The sequence below is a fragment of the Balaenoptera borealis genome, assembly GCF_965194805.1.
Source record: "Balaenoptera borealis genome assembly, chromosome: 13".
NCBI classification, from domain to species: domain Eukaryota; kingdom Metazoa; phylum Chordata; class Mammalia; order Artiodactyla; family Balaenopteridae; genus Balaenoptera; species Balaenoptera borealis.
This window is the reverse complement of record NC_138870.1, coordinates 15,711,811-15,728,213: the sequence shown is the minus strand read 5'-3', so window position 1 is coordinate 15,728,213 and position 16,403 is coordinate 15,711,811. Positions and strand designations below refer to the sequence as shown.

Genomic DNA, 16,403 nt, shown 5'->3' with positions numbered 1-16,403 from the left:
CTAAGATACCAGTACCCACCAAGCTACATAAATATCTTAATAATGAGCCCTCCAGGTAAAATGGTTACAAAATGTACCTATAGGTTAAATCTCTTGGAAATATTATAGAATTGTTAGAGAAAAGCTACTCTTAGAGGATGTCTGTCAAAATGATGATTCTTAGTCAGGTAGTTAGGTAGCAGTATTTTTTATCTGTTGAGACAATTTCAGTTTTTGAAAAGAAAGCCAATTAATACATGTAAAGGTGAGTACTGGTTTTCTTTTCAAGTCCTATTTATCACTTAATGGCCAAATTTCTTGAGTCATCTATATGGCTTTTACCTCTGTGGCAGACCCTGCTCTGGGTTTACCAGATCCAACAGCATTTTGCTTCTGTATATAGATGTACACCTGGTCTGCTTTCCTATACTCCCTTGCAGTGGGTGGGGCCTTCTTACTGACTTCCCACCTATGCAATATAGGCCAAAGTGGTGTGTGCTTCTTCTAGACCTGGCACCTAAAAACATCTTTGACATGATGCTCTGATTCTCTCCCTTTCTTTATCTGGGTCCAGCACCATCAACGTGCTGATACGTTCCTATTCCTTGTCACCAATCCAGATCTTTTTCCTGCTCTTCTTCATTGAGAAACAACAAAAATTAAGCAGTATAATGATGTTTTTCAAGGTCTTAACCCAAATCTGTATCATGAACTATGACAGAGAGGAGCTGATATTATTATAAGGAAACCAGATTACTACCTAAGGAAGCAATGATGTAATTGCATGTGGCTATTAAACGAAAAATTGCGAGAGGCTGGATTAGAAAGTTTAGTTCCCAAAGGCCAGATGTCTGAGTTCCAACCTTTGAGGTCAGTACGTATATACAAAATGTGCATTTTTACAACTCTTCACTTATTTAACAAAATAGAAGAACTTAAAGGGAAAATAATTTAAACTAGGTATACATTTAAGGTGGAGCTCTGTTCCTGGTTTTTGCATGGATCTATGGAAGAGCTTTGTATCAGATTCTATTTTCATATACATTTAATAGGAGTAATAAGACTTAAATTATATTAGAAAATAAGTTAAAAATTGTATTCTGTTTTTTAAATAAATATTTTTTACTAAAGGAACTACATATAACCTCTATTATATAAAATAAAAATAAAACAGACAGAAACAATTGTTCTTATATTACACCTTAACTAGAAAACTGTGCTAATGAATTTTACAGATTATTACGTAAAATGTAAACTTTCTTACAAATAGCCATCACTATTTTTTTCAGGTTGGTTGGAGTACAGAAAAGCTGTCGTTAGTTTAGTGAATTGCTCATTGTAGGGATTTTATCTGGTGTATACTTTTCTGAGAATGACAGGGTGAAAGATGATTATAACAGATCAATATTAAATGACAACAAGACATATCTTCCCCTTACAAAAAAGTGAAGCAATAATTTATTATTTATTACACTGTAAAGGTAAAAAGGTGAATTAGTAGCAATATAATGATTCTAGAAGGTAAAGGATTGAGGCTTTAAAACCTCCTACTGATTCTGTATCATGCGTGCCCTATTACACCACAGTAACTCCCTGAAGTACAGCTCTTTACTCTCACTTCAGGGAGTGTTCCAGACATCAAAGCAGAGAGAGCATTTACCGCCTTTATATATTTATTTGTATGCCTTTATCAGTATTTAACTCTGACAGAATGGGAGCGCAGTTGAGGCTTTTTTATTTACCTGATGGCCAGACTTGCCTCTCTGCCTTGTGCTTATATTTGGAACAGGTCATGGGCAAAACTGTGAAATGGACAGAATCTGTTGTCAGTTTCCTCCTTCTACTCTGTCCCTGCCACACAGCTTGTGGGCTTTTTCCTGCTGCCTGGATGCTAATGTGTTGTTAGCCTGTGAGCTTCTTTAGGCAAGGACCATTCTAGTCTATCCTTTTGTTTAAAATTAATTTTTATTGGAGTATAGTTGATTTACAATGTTGTGTTAGTTTCTGCTGTACAGCAAAGTGAATCAGTTATACATATACATATATCCACTCTTCTTTAGATTCTATTCCCATATCCTTAATAGTTCAACAATGTCTAACGTCTCAACATTTGTCACATAAATGAACAAATGATAAACTAATTCATCATAAGCATTATGTTCTGAATATATATACTTTTTACATGAGAAGAGAAATTCTGGGAGGGAACAACATTAACCTAAAGGAGTGACTTGCTAATGAGAGAATTTCAGGCACTGGGGAGACATATTTAGGAGAGGGGGTGAGGGGAACATAGGACTTCAAATCACATGATGCAAAATTTCCACATTATTTTGCTTTATTTAGAGTAGTCCCTGATTTCAGAAATTGCCCCAAAATTCTAGATAAGTTTAGATTGTTGAGAAAATGAATGGGCAGATTTCGCATCATCTCAATTTTATGCATAGTATATTACAGCTCACGTAGTCCTTTAATACCATGGGCCACCTCAGAAAGTCCTCATGATCCCAGAGACACCACGGCCTTAATTCACTCCATGGTTCTCCCAACTGGTCCAGCAGACATTACATCAGCTTGTTTTTCAGGCCCTAATTCCCGACTCAGGTTAGTCCCTGACTTCTGCTCACATTCTCCCTCCAATCCAGTTTTGACTTCACTAGTGATATGCGTTGCCTTGTACCTGATTGGGCTAATGTTCTGACATCGTTCTAGTCTTGCCAAATTTGTTTGGCATCAAGACGCACTGACTGCTCAAACAGCCCTCTTATGTCACAAGTCTGCATGTACCCAGTTGGGCAACTTTGTCCTATTCATTCATTCAGTAAAGATTTATTTAGTATTTGTCAAGTGCCAAGTACTGTCCTAGGTGCTTGGCTATATCAGTGAATAAAACAGAAAAAAATTGCTGCACTTAGAGAGTTTGCAAATGCGTGTTTCATCTCAGGTTATCCCCACACTTTGAAGGGAATGCTTTCAGAGTTCTGTAGGATAGGCCTTAAAAAACAATTTATACAGATTTCGATTCAAAATGGTTCTCTTGGAGCTCATTCAATTAAACTAGTATTAGGAGTATGAAAGACTGCAATATTGCTGTTCCATTTGTGACACATCCCTAGCCATACTGATGTTCCAATTTTTAAAAAACACATATTTAAATTCTTTTTCTTCAATAAAGAAATGCTTATCTTAGGTAAGCTTCCCTAGAACAGACTATGAGACAGGAATTAAGGTGAATGTGATTTACTGAAGGAGTGCTCTTTAGGAAAAAACCTTTAAGGAAGTAAGAGAAGCATTGTAGGGGAGGGGAAGGAGTTAACCAGGAGGTCAGGTCAAATCTAGCTTTGATTCATCCCTGGGGAGGTTCTGGAATGTAAATTGTACCTTAAAGATTTCCCACTTCCCAGGCCAGGTAGCTATGTTAGCAGAGAACAACTCTCCAGAGAAGAGGCAGTTGTCAGTTGTCAGTCAATATTCACAGAAACTGCAAGATGGGTCCACCAGCCAGGTAAAGGGGATTTGGATAGAGCACTAACAGTGCCTTTGAGAATGCATTGAATTCCCAGCATGTGAAAATACTGACAGCCTTAAAGAAATTTCTATGGTTTCGTGATTTTAAGAACATTTTTTCCAGCACCTCTTGAGCTCCCGACATTGGTGTGATTAGTATGCTGATGAGTATGACATGACTGCATCGTTAGCCACTCTACGGACTAGGAGTGGAAGCAGACAGGGGAACAGAAGCGTTAAGGTCGTGTGACATGACATCGGCTGCGTCATGCAGAGTATACTCCGGGACACAACATGGGAGCAATACTCAACCAACCCTGGAGAGTGGCTGCGGAGAGGGTCAGGGAAAGCTTCCTGCATGATGTGACAGCAGAGCCAATCTAGTCAGAGCCCTTCATACAGTCCTTTCCTTGCTGTATATTTCCTGTGGCTGCCATAACAAATTAATACTAACTGATGTCTTAAACAATAGAAATTAATCTCACAGTTCTGGACACCAGAAGTTTGAAATCAAGATAGGCTGTACTCCCTTTCAAGGCTCTAGGGGAGAATCCTTCCTTGCCTCTTCCAGCTTCTGGTGACTCAGGACAATCCTTGGCTCTGGGCTTTATTGACTCCATCTCCACATGGCCTTTTCTGTTTGTGTGCATCTTCTCCTCTGTCTCTTATAAGCACACTTGTCATTGGATTTAGGACCCACCCTGATAATAAAGGATGATTTAATCTAAAGATTTTAAATTTAATTACATCTTCAAATACCCTTTTTCCGAATAAGGTCTTAGTTACAGGTTCCTGGAGTTAAGATGTAGGTATATCTTTTGGGGAGCCCCATTCAATGCAATATCTCACTATCAGCTAGTGACAGCTGTTTGTTTCTTATTCAAAACAGAAAGGGGCACTGAGTTTGAGTTTCTATAATTGTTATATGATGGGGGAGGGGCCTCCTAGTTGTGAACTCCAGATGCTACTGTACCCATTTACAGTCACCTTTTAGGGTGCAAATTGTGATTGAAAGCTTTTAAACCTTCCCAATCCAAAGCTTACTGTTAACTCCCGTTCCATGAAAAATAGGGGATACTCATCCTACATCACCCTTCCAACAGTAACTCCAAGTCAATTTCCCTTTTCAGGAAGGCTACCCACAGTGATGGCAAGTAGTCAAGATGGTTTCTGTGCAAGCCTGTTTATTCATAACTCAGTATCTGATGAGGCAACCTTCTGATCAGTGGCAGTGACAGGTGGAAGCAGTGGATGGGGGGAGAGCTATTTAGGAGGTATAGGATTATAGGGCTTGGTAAACAACTGGGCATATTCGTGAGAAACGGGGAAGATCCAGAAAAGCCTCCAAGACCTGAGTGAGCAGGGTAAGTTGTTGCGTTCAGTGTTGAAAATGCTGAATATGAGGAAGCAGGAGCTCACCCGAGTGGAAAAAAATCATTAAACTGATGTCTGATGGATCTCTACCTTTTTTTTTTTAATTACAGGGTATTGCCTTTTGTTGTTGTTGTTTTGTTTTTTAAGGAAAGATATATTGAGAATATTTTTAAGTGTATCATGCAGGGTCTGAGCTGCATCTTTAAAGTTTTAACTCAATACTCTACACACAAAAAATCAATATTCTACAAACAAATGTCCCCTAAATATGATGCTATGCACCAGCAGCTATTATTTTTTAACTCCAAGATATATTCTAAATATATGTAATGTTCTTTGATGCTTAGGATATTTTGCCTGATTCTTAATTTTTATTTAAGTTTTAAAAGAATGTGGGTATTTTAAAATTTCCCTCCATGTTTTCCTTTTCCATATTTTCACAAATTAAGCATTCAGAAATAAGCAGTCCATTTATAACTTATATTCTTTTCTAGCCCTTCTTATTCATAACTTATATTCTTTCCTAGCCCTTCTAACTTACTCACTTTCTTAAATCAGTGAGAAGAGAAACGGGCTTTGTTATTGGTTTTTCTCTTTTTTATAAGGGTGAGAACTATACTTAGAAAGTCTTTCCTCCTAACTTCTTTGGAAACAGTGACATTATTGTATTTATTGTGAATCTGCAAGTATGACATTGATTGACAACTTTGCACTCATTGTTGTCTTTCAAATTACTCCACTTTTCACACCCTTTTAGCAGGTGAAGAACTTACTAAGGTGGCTCTAGAATTAGTATTATAACAATCAATGTATTAGGATAAGTCCTTAATATTTTATTCTATTTTTTTAAAATTATCTTTCTATATGCTTTTTTACTTTATATATTTTATATTATGTTTTGGTTCAAATATTTAAATCAAGATTGTTAGGTGGTCCTGTTATTTTTTTAATATACCTTCATTTGAATAAACATATGTTAAAAAAAGTGAAAAGTAAAAAAAATTGAAGTTTTAAGGGAAATAAACATTGGGGTTAGTGGAGTTCTAGCTTTATTATGACAGTGAAACACCAACAAGTGTATCCATTTAACTTCCCTTAGCACCAACGTAGCTGATCGAAAAATGGTAGGGAATAAGACTTAATTCAGAGCTGGATAAGAGAGTCTATTTAGTGAAAGGCCCACTGTTGGCCAATGTATCTGATGCTTAATTATACTGACATACTAGAGGAAAATGCCCTAGCATTTCTATTAGGAATTTGAAATGAAATTCAGCATCAAATCAAATATTAGTGCTTGACAATTCCTTGTATTTCTATTTTGCTATGAAATCCTTGAGTCATTTTCATGGGAAGAGTGATGTCAACATGAGTAATGTTTTTTGAAGCAGAAAAACATGATATTCAAAAATGATATTGACTTCCTTTTTTTCTTATTAAAGTTCTCCACTAGCAATTGAAGCCAATAAATGATGCTTGTTATACATACGTGAGGACAAAGGATAGATTCAATTTCATCCTTAGGTCACTGACATTTGTAATTGCTAAAATTTTTGTGTGGATTTACAATGTTATAATAAAAGTAGGGAGAACAGCATCCAAAGAATATCTTGTTCAGTAGGATCAGGAGCGGGTTATGATGGGAGGAATTCTGAGATCTCTTAAATAAGTCTGACTTCTCCATTAATAATATTCAAAATTTATGCTTTGGGAAAAGTTTAGTGCTGTAGGAATTTTTACCTTAAAGAGCACATATTGGTCTTTAGACCCCACTGTTTATAACTAATGTTGTACAGAAATTGCTTTTAAAGCATACATTCTTCCAAAACATACACAGTCTTATAACTAGATTTTATATTGAAATATTCAGCAAGTAGACGTGATCACACGTAGACCTTGTGATTTAAAGCTATAGGAAAGGTATCATCCAGATTTAAAATTCTGGTTGGTTTTAAAGAGCAGCAACGGTACGAAAGGAAGATTTTGAAGATGATGACAGTTAAATTATACTCATAGATAAAAATAACCTTGACAAAGACTCAAATTTGGCTGAATTTTAAGTGGAAGTTTGTATCAATTACAAGGGAAAGCTGCCCCACAGAGAAAAGTTGACAATAAAAGAAGGCATCCTAACCTATTTTGGTTAATCTTACCAGTAAAGACGATGGGCAATCTGGATGCTTTGCAGTGAGCGGTGTAACAGAAGTTGCACTAGAGGACTTTCAAGGTTCCATTCAAACTTGACAGCCTGAAATAAGAGATACAATTAGTTTCCTTTTTTTTTTTTCTCAGTAACAAAATTATAGCAGAATACAAAGGGACCTAAGAGTCTTGAGAAAGACAGGGAAAACAGCATCAACGTTTTAACAAAATGTTTATATTTGATAGCTTTATTAGCTGGTGTGTAACTAATAACAGAGCATACACACAACACACAATTGGGGGTGTGTAGTCTGCTTCCTTTCCTTATTTTTGCTTTAGTATCACAGGATAATAAATAGGAGCAGGTTGTTGGTGGAGTTCAACCATGCCTAGGAAGAGAATCTTGGCACAAAAAATAATATCATGGACAGTGTCTTGGACATAAAAATGGCATTATTAAGCAGTAGATGTTTCTCTCCTTTTGGAGATGAAATTAATACACACTCAAAGCCTTAACTGAAATCACCAACTGAGTATTAATCTGCAGGCTTTGAAGCTTTCCTTATAGGTTTCAAAGCTGACTGTTGCCACCATAATTCACCCATCCCCAAATCTCCCATGCTTTCATCTGCACTGGGAACAACTTACTAATGTTTTCTAGTATACCCAACCTGGTGGGAAACACAATCATCAATAGCAACCTTTGATCTCCTTAGGGACCTAATTCAGACCTCCACCCACATTCTATAGGGACTTTACCATAGGCAGTCAGTATCTGGGCCCTCATCATCTCAGGAATCTGAATAAGTTGTGAAAATGAAAGTCAGGTTTTCTTCCTATCTTTCTAAAAATGCTTATTCCTGCTTGAGAAGCAAAGCTTCTATGGTTTGTTGCCCAGTAAGCCATTTAAGTCTCTCTCACACACACACACACACACAAACACACAGACACACACACACAGAGTTTAAGCCAGGTTTTATATCACAGTATAGACAGCAGAAAAAAGTGGGTACAACATTCATTTAACGCACACCTGAAGAAACACCTCAGTATGCTAACCATCCGCAAGGATGGGAACATTTATGAATTCCCAAAGTGTGAGAATGTCAAAGATGATTTCAGAAAATTTGCATAAACTTTCAATGTTGTCTGAATATATAAAGACCATAATGTGTGTTGTCTTAAACTGCAGTTGCGGGCTTCTTTAATTTACATGCTAATACTGGACTGACTAGACCACGGGTTGTGTTCATGCCCTTATAGTGAACATATCCTATGAGCATATGACCAGGAGAGATGTCTCAGAATTTACTTCTGTGCTTGTCTTTTAGCTTTCTTTTCAGATTTCCCTGTGGTTTCTTTCTGAACTCAGTAACTACTTATTGATCTTGAATTGCCGTCCTTGCTTCCAAACTCCCTGCTCACTCTGTCTACTGCTACAATTTCCACCTGCATCCTGCCTCACCATCTAGGAGGTAGGCAATATTTTTGGTGCATACTGCATTATTTTGAACTCTCTTCTTGAAACCTACCTGCATTGTTACGGCTCGTGGTTTGCAGTACCCCTGGGTCTGTGTCTTATTTGATTTCTAGCTATAAGCCATACCTTCTGTTTTCATTATGGTCTTAAAGTCCATTCTTATTGCTCTTTAATATAGCCTGTTTAATTCTAATAAAACAATGCATAACAAAAATTACATTATTCCAGAAAATAATCAGCAGGGTAGGATTTTTTTATGTCTTGGAAAGTTTTTTTTTTTTTTTTAACATCTTTATTGGAGTATAATTGCTTTAAAATGGTGTGTTAGTTTCTGCTTTATAACAAAGTGAATCAACTATACATATACATATATACCCATATCTCCTCCCTTTTGCTTCTCCCTCCCACCCTCCTTATCCCACGCCTCTAGGTGGTCACAGAGCACCGAGCTGATCTCCCTGTGCTATGCGGCTGATTCCCACTAGCTATCTATTTTATATTTGGTAGTATGCATAAGTCCATGTCACTCTCTCACTTCGCCCCAGCTTCCCCTTCCCCTTCCCCTGTCCTCAAGTCCATTCTCTATGTCTGCGTCTTCATTGCTGTCCTGCCACTAGGTTCATCAGACCTTTTTTTTTTTTTTTAGATTCCATATATATGTGTTAGTATATGGTACTTGTTTTTCTCTTTCTGACTTACTTCACTCTGTACAACAGACTCTAGGTCCATCCACCTCACTACAAATAACAATTTCGTTTCTTTTTATGGCTGAGAAATATTCCATTGTATATATGTGCCACATCTTCTTTATCCATTCATCTGTCAATTGACACTTAGGTTGCTTCCATGTCTTGGCTATTGTAAACAGAGCTGCAATGAACATTGTGGTACATGACTCTTTTTGAATTATGGTTTTCTCAGGGTATATGCCCAGTAGTGGGATTGCTGAGTCATATGGTAGTTCTATTTTTAGTTTTTTAAGGAACCTCCATACTGTTCTCCATAGTGGCTGTATCAATTTACATTCCCACCAACAGTGAATAGGGTTCCCTTTTCTCCACACCCTCCCAGGCATTTATTGCTTGTAGATTTTTTGATGATGGCCATTCTGATTGGTGTGAGATGATACCTCATTGTATTTTTGATTTGCATTTCTCTAATGATTAGTGATGTTGAGCATTCTTTCATGTGTTAGTTGGCAATCTGTATGTCTTCTTTGGAGAAATGTCTGTTTGGGTCTTCTGCCCATTTTTGAATTGGGTTGTTTGTTTTCTTGATATTGAGCTGCATGAGCTGTTTGTAAATTTTGGAGATTAATCCTTTGTCAGTTGCTTCAATGCAAATGTTTTTTCCCATTCTGCGGGTTGTCTTTTCGTCTCATTTATGGTTTCCTTTGCTGTGCAAAAGCTTTTAAGTTTCATTAGGTCCCATTTATTTATTTTTGTTTTTATTTCCATTTCTCTAGGAGGTGGGTCAAAAAGATCTTGCTGTGATTTATGTCATAGAGTGTTCTGCCTATGTTTTCCTCTAAGAGTTTTATTGTGTCTGGCCTTACATTTAGGTCTTTAATCCATTTTGAGTTTATTTTTGTGTATGGTGTTAGGGAGTGTTCTAATTTCATTCTTTTACATGTAGCTGTCCAGTTTTCCCAGCACCACTTATTGAAGAGGCTGCCTTTTCTCCATTGTATATTCTTGCCTCCTTTATCAAAGGTAAGGTGACCACATGTGTGTGGGTTTATCTCTGGGCTTTCTATCCTGTTCCATTGATCTATATTTCTGTTTTTCTGCTAGTACCATACTGTCTTGATTACTGTAGCTTTTTGTATAGCCTGAAGTCCGGGAGCATGATTCCTCCAGCTCCGTTTTTCTTTGACAAGACTGCTTTGGCTATTTGGGGTTTTTCGTGTTTCCATACAAATTGTGAAATTTTTTGTTCTAGTTATGTGAAAAATTCCATTGGTAGTTTGATAGGGATTGCATTGAATCTGTAGATTACTTTGGGTAGTAATTTTCACAATGTTGATTCTTCCAATCCAGGAACATGGTATATCTGTCCATCTCTTTGTATCATCTTTAATATCTTGCATCAGTCTTATAGTTTTCTGCATACAGGTCTTTTGTCTCCTCACGGAGGTTTATTCCTAGGTATTTTATTCTTTTTGTTGCAATGGTAAATGGGAGTGTTTCCTTAATTTCTCTTTCAGATTTTTCATCATTAGGGTACAGGAATGCAAGAGATTTCTGTGCATTAATTTTGTATCCTGCTACTTTACCAAATTCATTGATTAGCTCTAGGAGTTTTCTGGTAGAGTCTTTAGGACTCTCTGTGTATAGTATTATGTCATCTGCAAACAGTGAGAGTTTTACTTCTTTTCCAATTTGGATTCCTTTTATTTCTTTTTTTTCTCTGATTGCTGTGGCTAAAACTTCCAAAACTATGTTGAATGACAGTGGTGAGAGTGGACAACCTTGTCTTGCTCCTGATCTTAGTGGAAATGGTTTCAGTTTTTCACCATTGGGAATGATGTTGGCTGTGGGTTTGTCATATATGGCCTTTATTATGTTGAGGTAAGTTCCCTCTATGTTTACTTTCTGGAAGGCTTTGTCATAAATGGGTGTTGAATTTTGTCAAAAGCTTTTTCTTCATCTATTGAGATGATCATATGGTTTTTCTCCTTCAATTTGTTAATATGGTGTATCACATTGATTGATTTGCATATATTGAAGAATTCTTGCATTCCTGGGATAAACCCCACTTGATCATGGTGTGTGATGCTTTTAATGTGCTGTTGGATTCTGCTTGCTAGTATTTTGCTGAGGATTTTTGCATCTATGTTCATCAGTGATATTGGCCTGTAGTTTTCTTTCTTTGTGACATCGATGTCTGGTTTTGGTATCAGGGTGATGGTGGCCTTGCAGAATGAGTTTGGAAGTGTTCTTCCCTCTGCTATATTTTGGAAGAGTTTGAGAAGGATGAGTGTTAGCTCTTCTCTAAATGTTTGATAGAATTCACCTGTGAAGCCATCTGGTCCTGGGCTTTTGTTTGTTGGAAGATTTTTAATCACAGTCTCAATTTCAGTGCTTGTGATTGGTCTGTTTATATTTTCTGTTTCTTCCTGGCTCAGTCCCGGAAGGTTGTGCTTTTCTAAGAATTTGTCCATTAATTCCAGATTGTCCTTTTTATTGGCATATATTTGCTTGTAGTAATCTCTCATGATCCTTTGTATTTCTGCAGTGTCAGTTATTACATCTCCTTTTCATTTCTAATTCAGTTGATTTGAGTCTTCTCCCTTTTTTCTTGATGAGTCTGGCTATTGGTTTATCAATTTTGTTTATCTTCTCAAAGAACCAGCTTTTAGTTTTATTGATCTTTGCTACTGTTTTCTTCATTTCTTTTTCATTTCTTTCTGATCTGATCTTTATGATTTCTTTCCTTCTGCTAATTTCGGGGTTTTTTTCTTCTTCTTTCTGTAATTGCTTTAGGTGTAAGGTTAGATTGTTTATTTGAGATGTTTCTTGTTTCTTGAGGTATGATTGTATTGCTATAAACTTCCCTCTTAGAACTGCTTTTGCTGAATCCCATAGGTTTGGTGCTGTCGTGTTTTCATTGTCATTTGTTTCTGGGTATTTTCTGATTTCCCCTTAGGTTTCTTCAGTGATCTCTTGGTTATTAAGTAGCGTATTGTTTAGCCTCCATGTGTTGGTATTTTTTATAGATTTTTTTCCTGTAATTGATATCTAGTCTCATAGTGTTGTGGTTGGAAAAGATACTTGATATGATTTCAATTTTCTAAAATTTACTAAGGCTTGATTTGTGACCCAAGATATGATCTATCCTGGAGAATGTTCCATGAGCACTTGAGAAGAAAGTGTATTCTGTTGTTTTGAGATGGAATGTCCTATAAATATCAATTAATTCCAACTTGTTAAATGTATCATTTAAAGCTTGTGTTTCCTTTTTTATGTTCATTTTGGATGATCTCTCCATTGGTGAAAGTCGGGTGTTAAAGTCCCCTACTTGTATTGTGTTACTGTCGATTTCCCCTTTTATGGCTGTTAGCATTTGACTTAGGTATTGAGGTGCTCCTACGTTGGGTGCATAAATATTTACAGTTGTTATATCTTTTTCTTGGATTGATCCTTTGATCAGTATGTAGAGTCCCTCTTTGTCTCTTGTAATAGTCTTTATTTTAAAGTCTATTTTGTCTGATATGAGAATTGCTATTCCAGCTTTCTTTTGATTTCCATTTTAATGGAATATCTTTTTCCATTACTCACTTTCAGTCTATTTGTGTCCCTAGGTCTGAAGTGTGTCTCTTGTAGACAGCATATATATGGGTCTTGTTTTTGTATCCATTCAGCCAGTCTGTGCCTTTTGGTTGGAGCATTTTATCCATTTATATTTAAGGTAATTATCGATATGTATTTTCCTATTACCATTTTTGTAATTGTTTTGGGTTTGTTATTGTAGGTCTTTTCCTTCTCTTGTGTTTCCTGCCTAGAGAAGTTCCTTTAGCATTTGTTGTAAAGCTAGTGTGGTGGTGTGAATTCTCTTAACTTTTGCTTGTCTGTAAAGGTTTTAATTTCTCCATCAAATCTGAAAGAGTTCTTTGCTGGGTAGAGCAATCTTTCTTGTAGGTTTTTCCCTTTCATCACTTTAAATATTTCCCGCCACTCCATTCTGGCTTGCAGAGTTTCTGCTGAAAGACCAGCTGTTAACCTTATGTGGATTCCCTTGTGTGTTATTTGTTGTTTTTCCCTTGCTGCTTTTAATATATATTTTTTGCATTTAATTTTTGATAATGTGATTAATATGTGTCTTGGCATGCTTCTCCTTGGATTTATCCTGCATGGGACTCTCTGCGCTTCCTGGACTTGATTAATTATTTCTTTTCCCATATTAGGGAAGTTTTCAACTATAATCTCTTCAAATATTTTCTCAGTCCCTTTCTTTTTCTCTTCTGCTTCTGGGACCCCTATACTTGGAACGTTCGTGTGTTTAATGTTGTTCCAGAAGTCCCTGAGACTGTCCTCAATTCTTTTCATTATTTTTTCTTTATTCTGCTCTGCAGCAGTTATTTCCACTATTTTATCTTCCCGGTCACTTACCTGTTCTTCTGCCTCAGCTATTATGCTATTGATTCCTTCTAGAGAATTTTTAATTTCATTTATTGTGTTGTTCATCATTGTTTGTTTTTCTCTTTAGTTCTTCTAGGTCCTTGTTAAATGTTTCTTGTATTTTCTCCATTCTATTTCCAAGATTTTGGATCATCTTTACTATCATTATTCTGAATTCTTTTTCAGATAGACTGCCTATTTTCTCTTCATTTGTTTGGTCTGGAGGGTTTTTACCTTGCTCCTTCATCTGCTGTTTGTTTCTCTATCTTGTCATTGTGCTTAACCTACTGTGTTTGGGGTGTCCTTTTCACAGGCTGCAGGTTTGTAGTTCTCCTTGTTTTGATGTCTGCCCCCAGTGGCTAAGGTTTCCTGGTGGAGGGGACTAGTGCCTGTGTTCTGGTGGATAAGGCTGGATCTTGTCTTTCTGGTGGGCAGAATTGCAGCCGGTGGTGTGTTTTGGGGTGTCTGTGACTGTATTCTGATTTTAGACAGCCTCTCTGCTAATGGGTGGGGTTGTGTTCTTGTCTTGCTAGTTTTTTGGTATAGGTTTTCCAGCACTGTAGTTTGCTGGTCATTGAGTGGAGCTGGGTCTTGGCGTTGAGATGGAAATCTCTGGGAGAGCTTTCACGATTTGATATTATGTGGAGCCGGGAGGTCTCTGGTGGACCAATGTACTGAACTCTGCTCCCCCACCTCAGAGGTACATGGCTGACAGCCAGCTGGAGCATCAAGACCTTGTCAGCCACACGGCTCAGAAGAAAGGGGAGAAAGAAAGAAAGAAAAATAAAATAAAATAAATTTATTAACATACCAATTAAAAAATAATTTTTAAAAATTAAAAAATTGTAAAGTAATTAAAAAAAAAAAAAGGACAGACAGAACCCTAGGACAAATGGTAAAAGCAAAGCTATAGAGACAAAATCACCCAAAGTAGCATACACATACACACTCTCAAAAAGAGAATAAAGAAGAAAATATATATATTGTTGTTGCCTTAGTCCACCACCTCAATTTTGGGATGATGTCTTGTCTATCCAGATATTCCAGAGACGCAGGGTACATCAAGTTGATTATGGAGATTTAATCTGCTGCTCCTAAGGCTGCTGGGAGAGATTTCCCTTTCTCTTCTTTGCTCGCACAGCTCCTGGGGTTCAGCTTTGGATTTAGCCCCGCTTCTGTGTGTAGGTCGCCTGAGGGCATCTGTTCTTTGCTCAGACAGGACGGGGTTAAAGGAGCAGCTCATTCAGGGGCTCTGGCTCACTCAGGCCCGGGCGAGGGAGGGGTATGGAATGCGGGGCGAGCCTGCTGGCGGCAGAGGCCAGCGTGACGTTGCACCAGCCTGAGGCGCTGTGTGTTCTCCAGGGGAAGTTGTCCCTGGATCACGGGACCCTGGCAGTGGCGGGCTGCACAGGCTCCCAGGAGGGGAGGTGTGGAGAGTGACCTGTGCTCGCACACAGGCTTCTTGGTGGCTGCAGCAGCAGCCTTAGCGTCTCATGCCCGTCTCTGGGGTCTGCGCTGATAGCCGCGGCTTGCGCCTGTCTCTGGAGCTCGTTTAGGGGGTGCTCTGAATCTCCTCTCCTCATGTACCCCGAAACAATGGTCTCTTGTCTCTTCAGTAGCTCCAGACTTTTTCCCGGACTCCCTCCCGGCTAGCCGTGGTGCACTGGCCGCCTTCAGGCTGTGTTCACACAGCCAACCCCAGTCCTCTTCCTGGGATCCGACCTCCGAAGCCCGAGCCTCAGCTCCCAGCCCCCGCCCGCCCCAGCGGGGGAGCAGACAAGCCTCTCGGGCTGGTGAGTGCTGGTCGGCACCATTCCTCTGTGCAGGAATCTCTCCGCTTTGCCCTCCGCACCCCTGTTGCTGCGCTTTCCTCCGTGGCTCCGAAGCTTCCCCCCTGCCACACCCTGTCTCTGCCAGTGAAGGGGCTTCCTAGTGTGTGGAATCTTTTCCTCCTTCACAGCTCCCTTCCATAGGCGCAGGTCCCATCCATATTCTTTTGTCTCTGTTTTTCTTTTTTCTTTTGCCCTACTCAGTTTCTTGCCTTTTGGGAAGTCTGACGTCTTCTGCCAGCATTCAGTAGGTGTTCTGTAGGAGTTGTTCCACATGTAGACGTATTTCTGATGTATTTGTGGGGAGGAAGGTGATCTCTACGTCTTACTCTTCCGCCATCTTGAAGGTCTCTCATGCTTGGAAAGTTTTAAAGTCAGGGTGGAGCACTGAAGTGTAAGGGCAAACCCCACAATGAATGTTTTGAAAATTCTTCCCAACTTTCATTTATTTTCCAGTCACATTATAGATTTTTTTTCCCATCTCACATGAGTTTATAATCATCATTTTTAATTAGGGAATAGTTGCAACATTACTTATCTTTACCTCTGTGTATTTGCTATGTTGGATCCTGTGTGCACCTTGTCTACGAATTTGCATTTACAGGCATATGGCTCTCAGCGACATTCCTGGGGCCAAGTGTTATTGATTCAGATTGGGATTTTTATATAAACTTTTGTAAAAACTTACTTTTTTGAGTTGGGTTAGATATAGCAGGTTGCCCATATTCATGAGGCATGAGATGAATAGTGTTCCTGCAAGTTGCATTAATCTTCATTTTCACTACACTATCCTGGCAAGCCTAGGGAAGTCACAACTGTAAGGAGTGGTAGAAGCAACTGTATGGTACATATATTTCTAAACCAGCTCTCTCTTTAGAAGGCCTTTAGAGAAGTGCATATTCTGTTTGTAAAGTAACATGGTATTCAAGTCTATTCATAGAAGCTCCCCACTTCAGTCTTAGGGTCTCCTGTCTT

The 16,403-nt window shown here is 38.3% G+C and overlaps 1 protein-coding gene across 2 annotated transcripts in view; it reads right to left on the bottom strand.

Annotated features, from left to right (window-relative positions):
- The window catches only part of PIK3C2G (phosphatidylinositol-4-phosphate 3-kinase catalytic subunit type 2 gamma), a 406,235-nt gene that overhangs the window by 215,592 nt on the left and 174,240 nt on the right, over positions 1–16,403 (bottom strand). For both annotated transcript variants that reach the window (XM_082351876.1, XM_082351875.1), the window contains one exon: positions 7,011–7,105. In XM_082351876.1, coding sequence (XP_082208002.1) covers positions 7,011–7,105 — 95 coding nt within the window. The remainder of the gene's footprint in view (positions 1–7,010; positions 7,106–16,403) is intronic.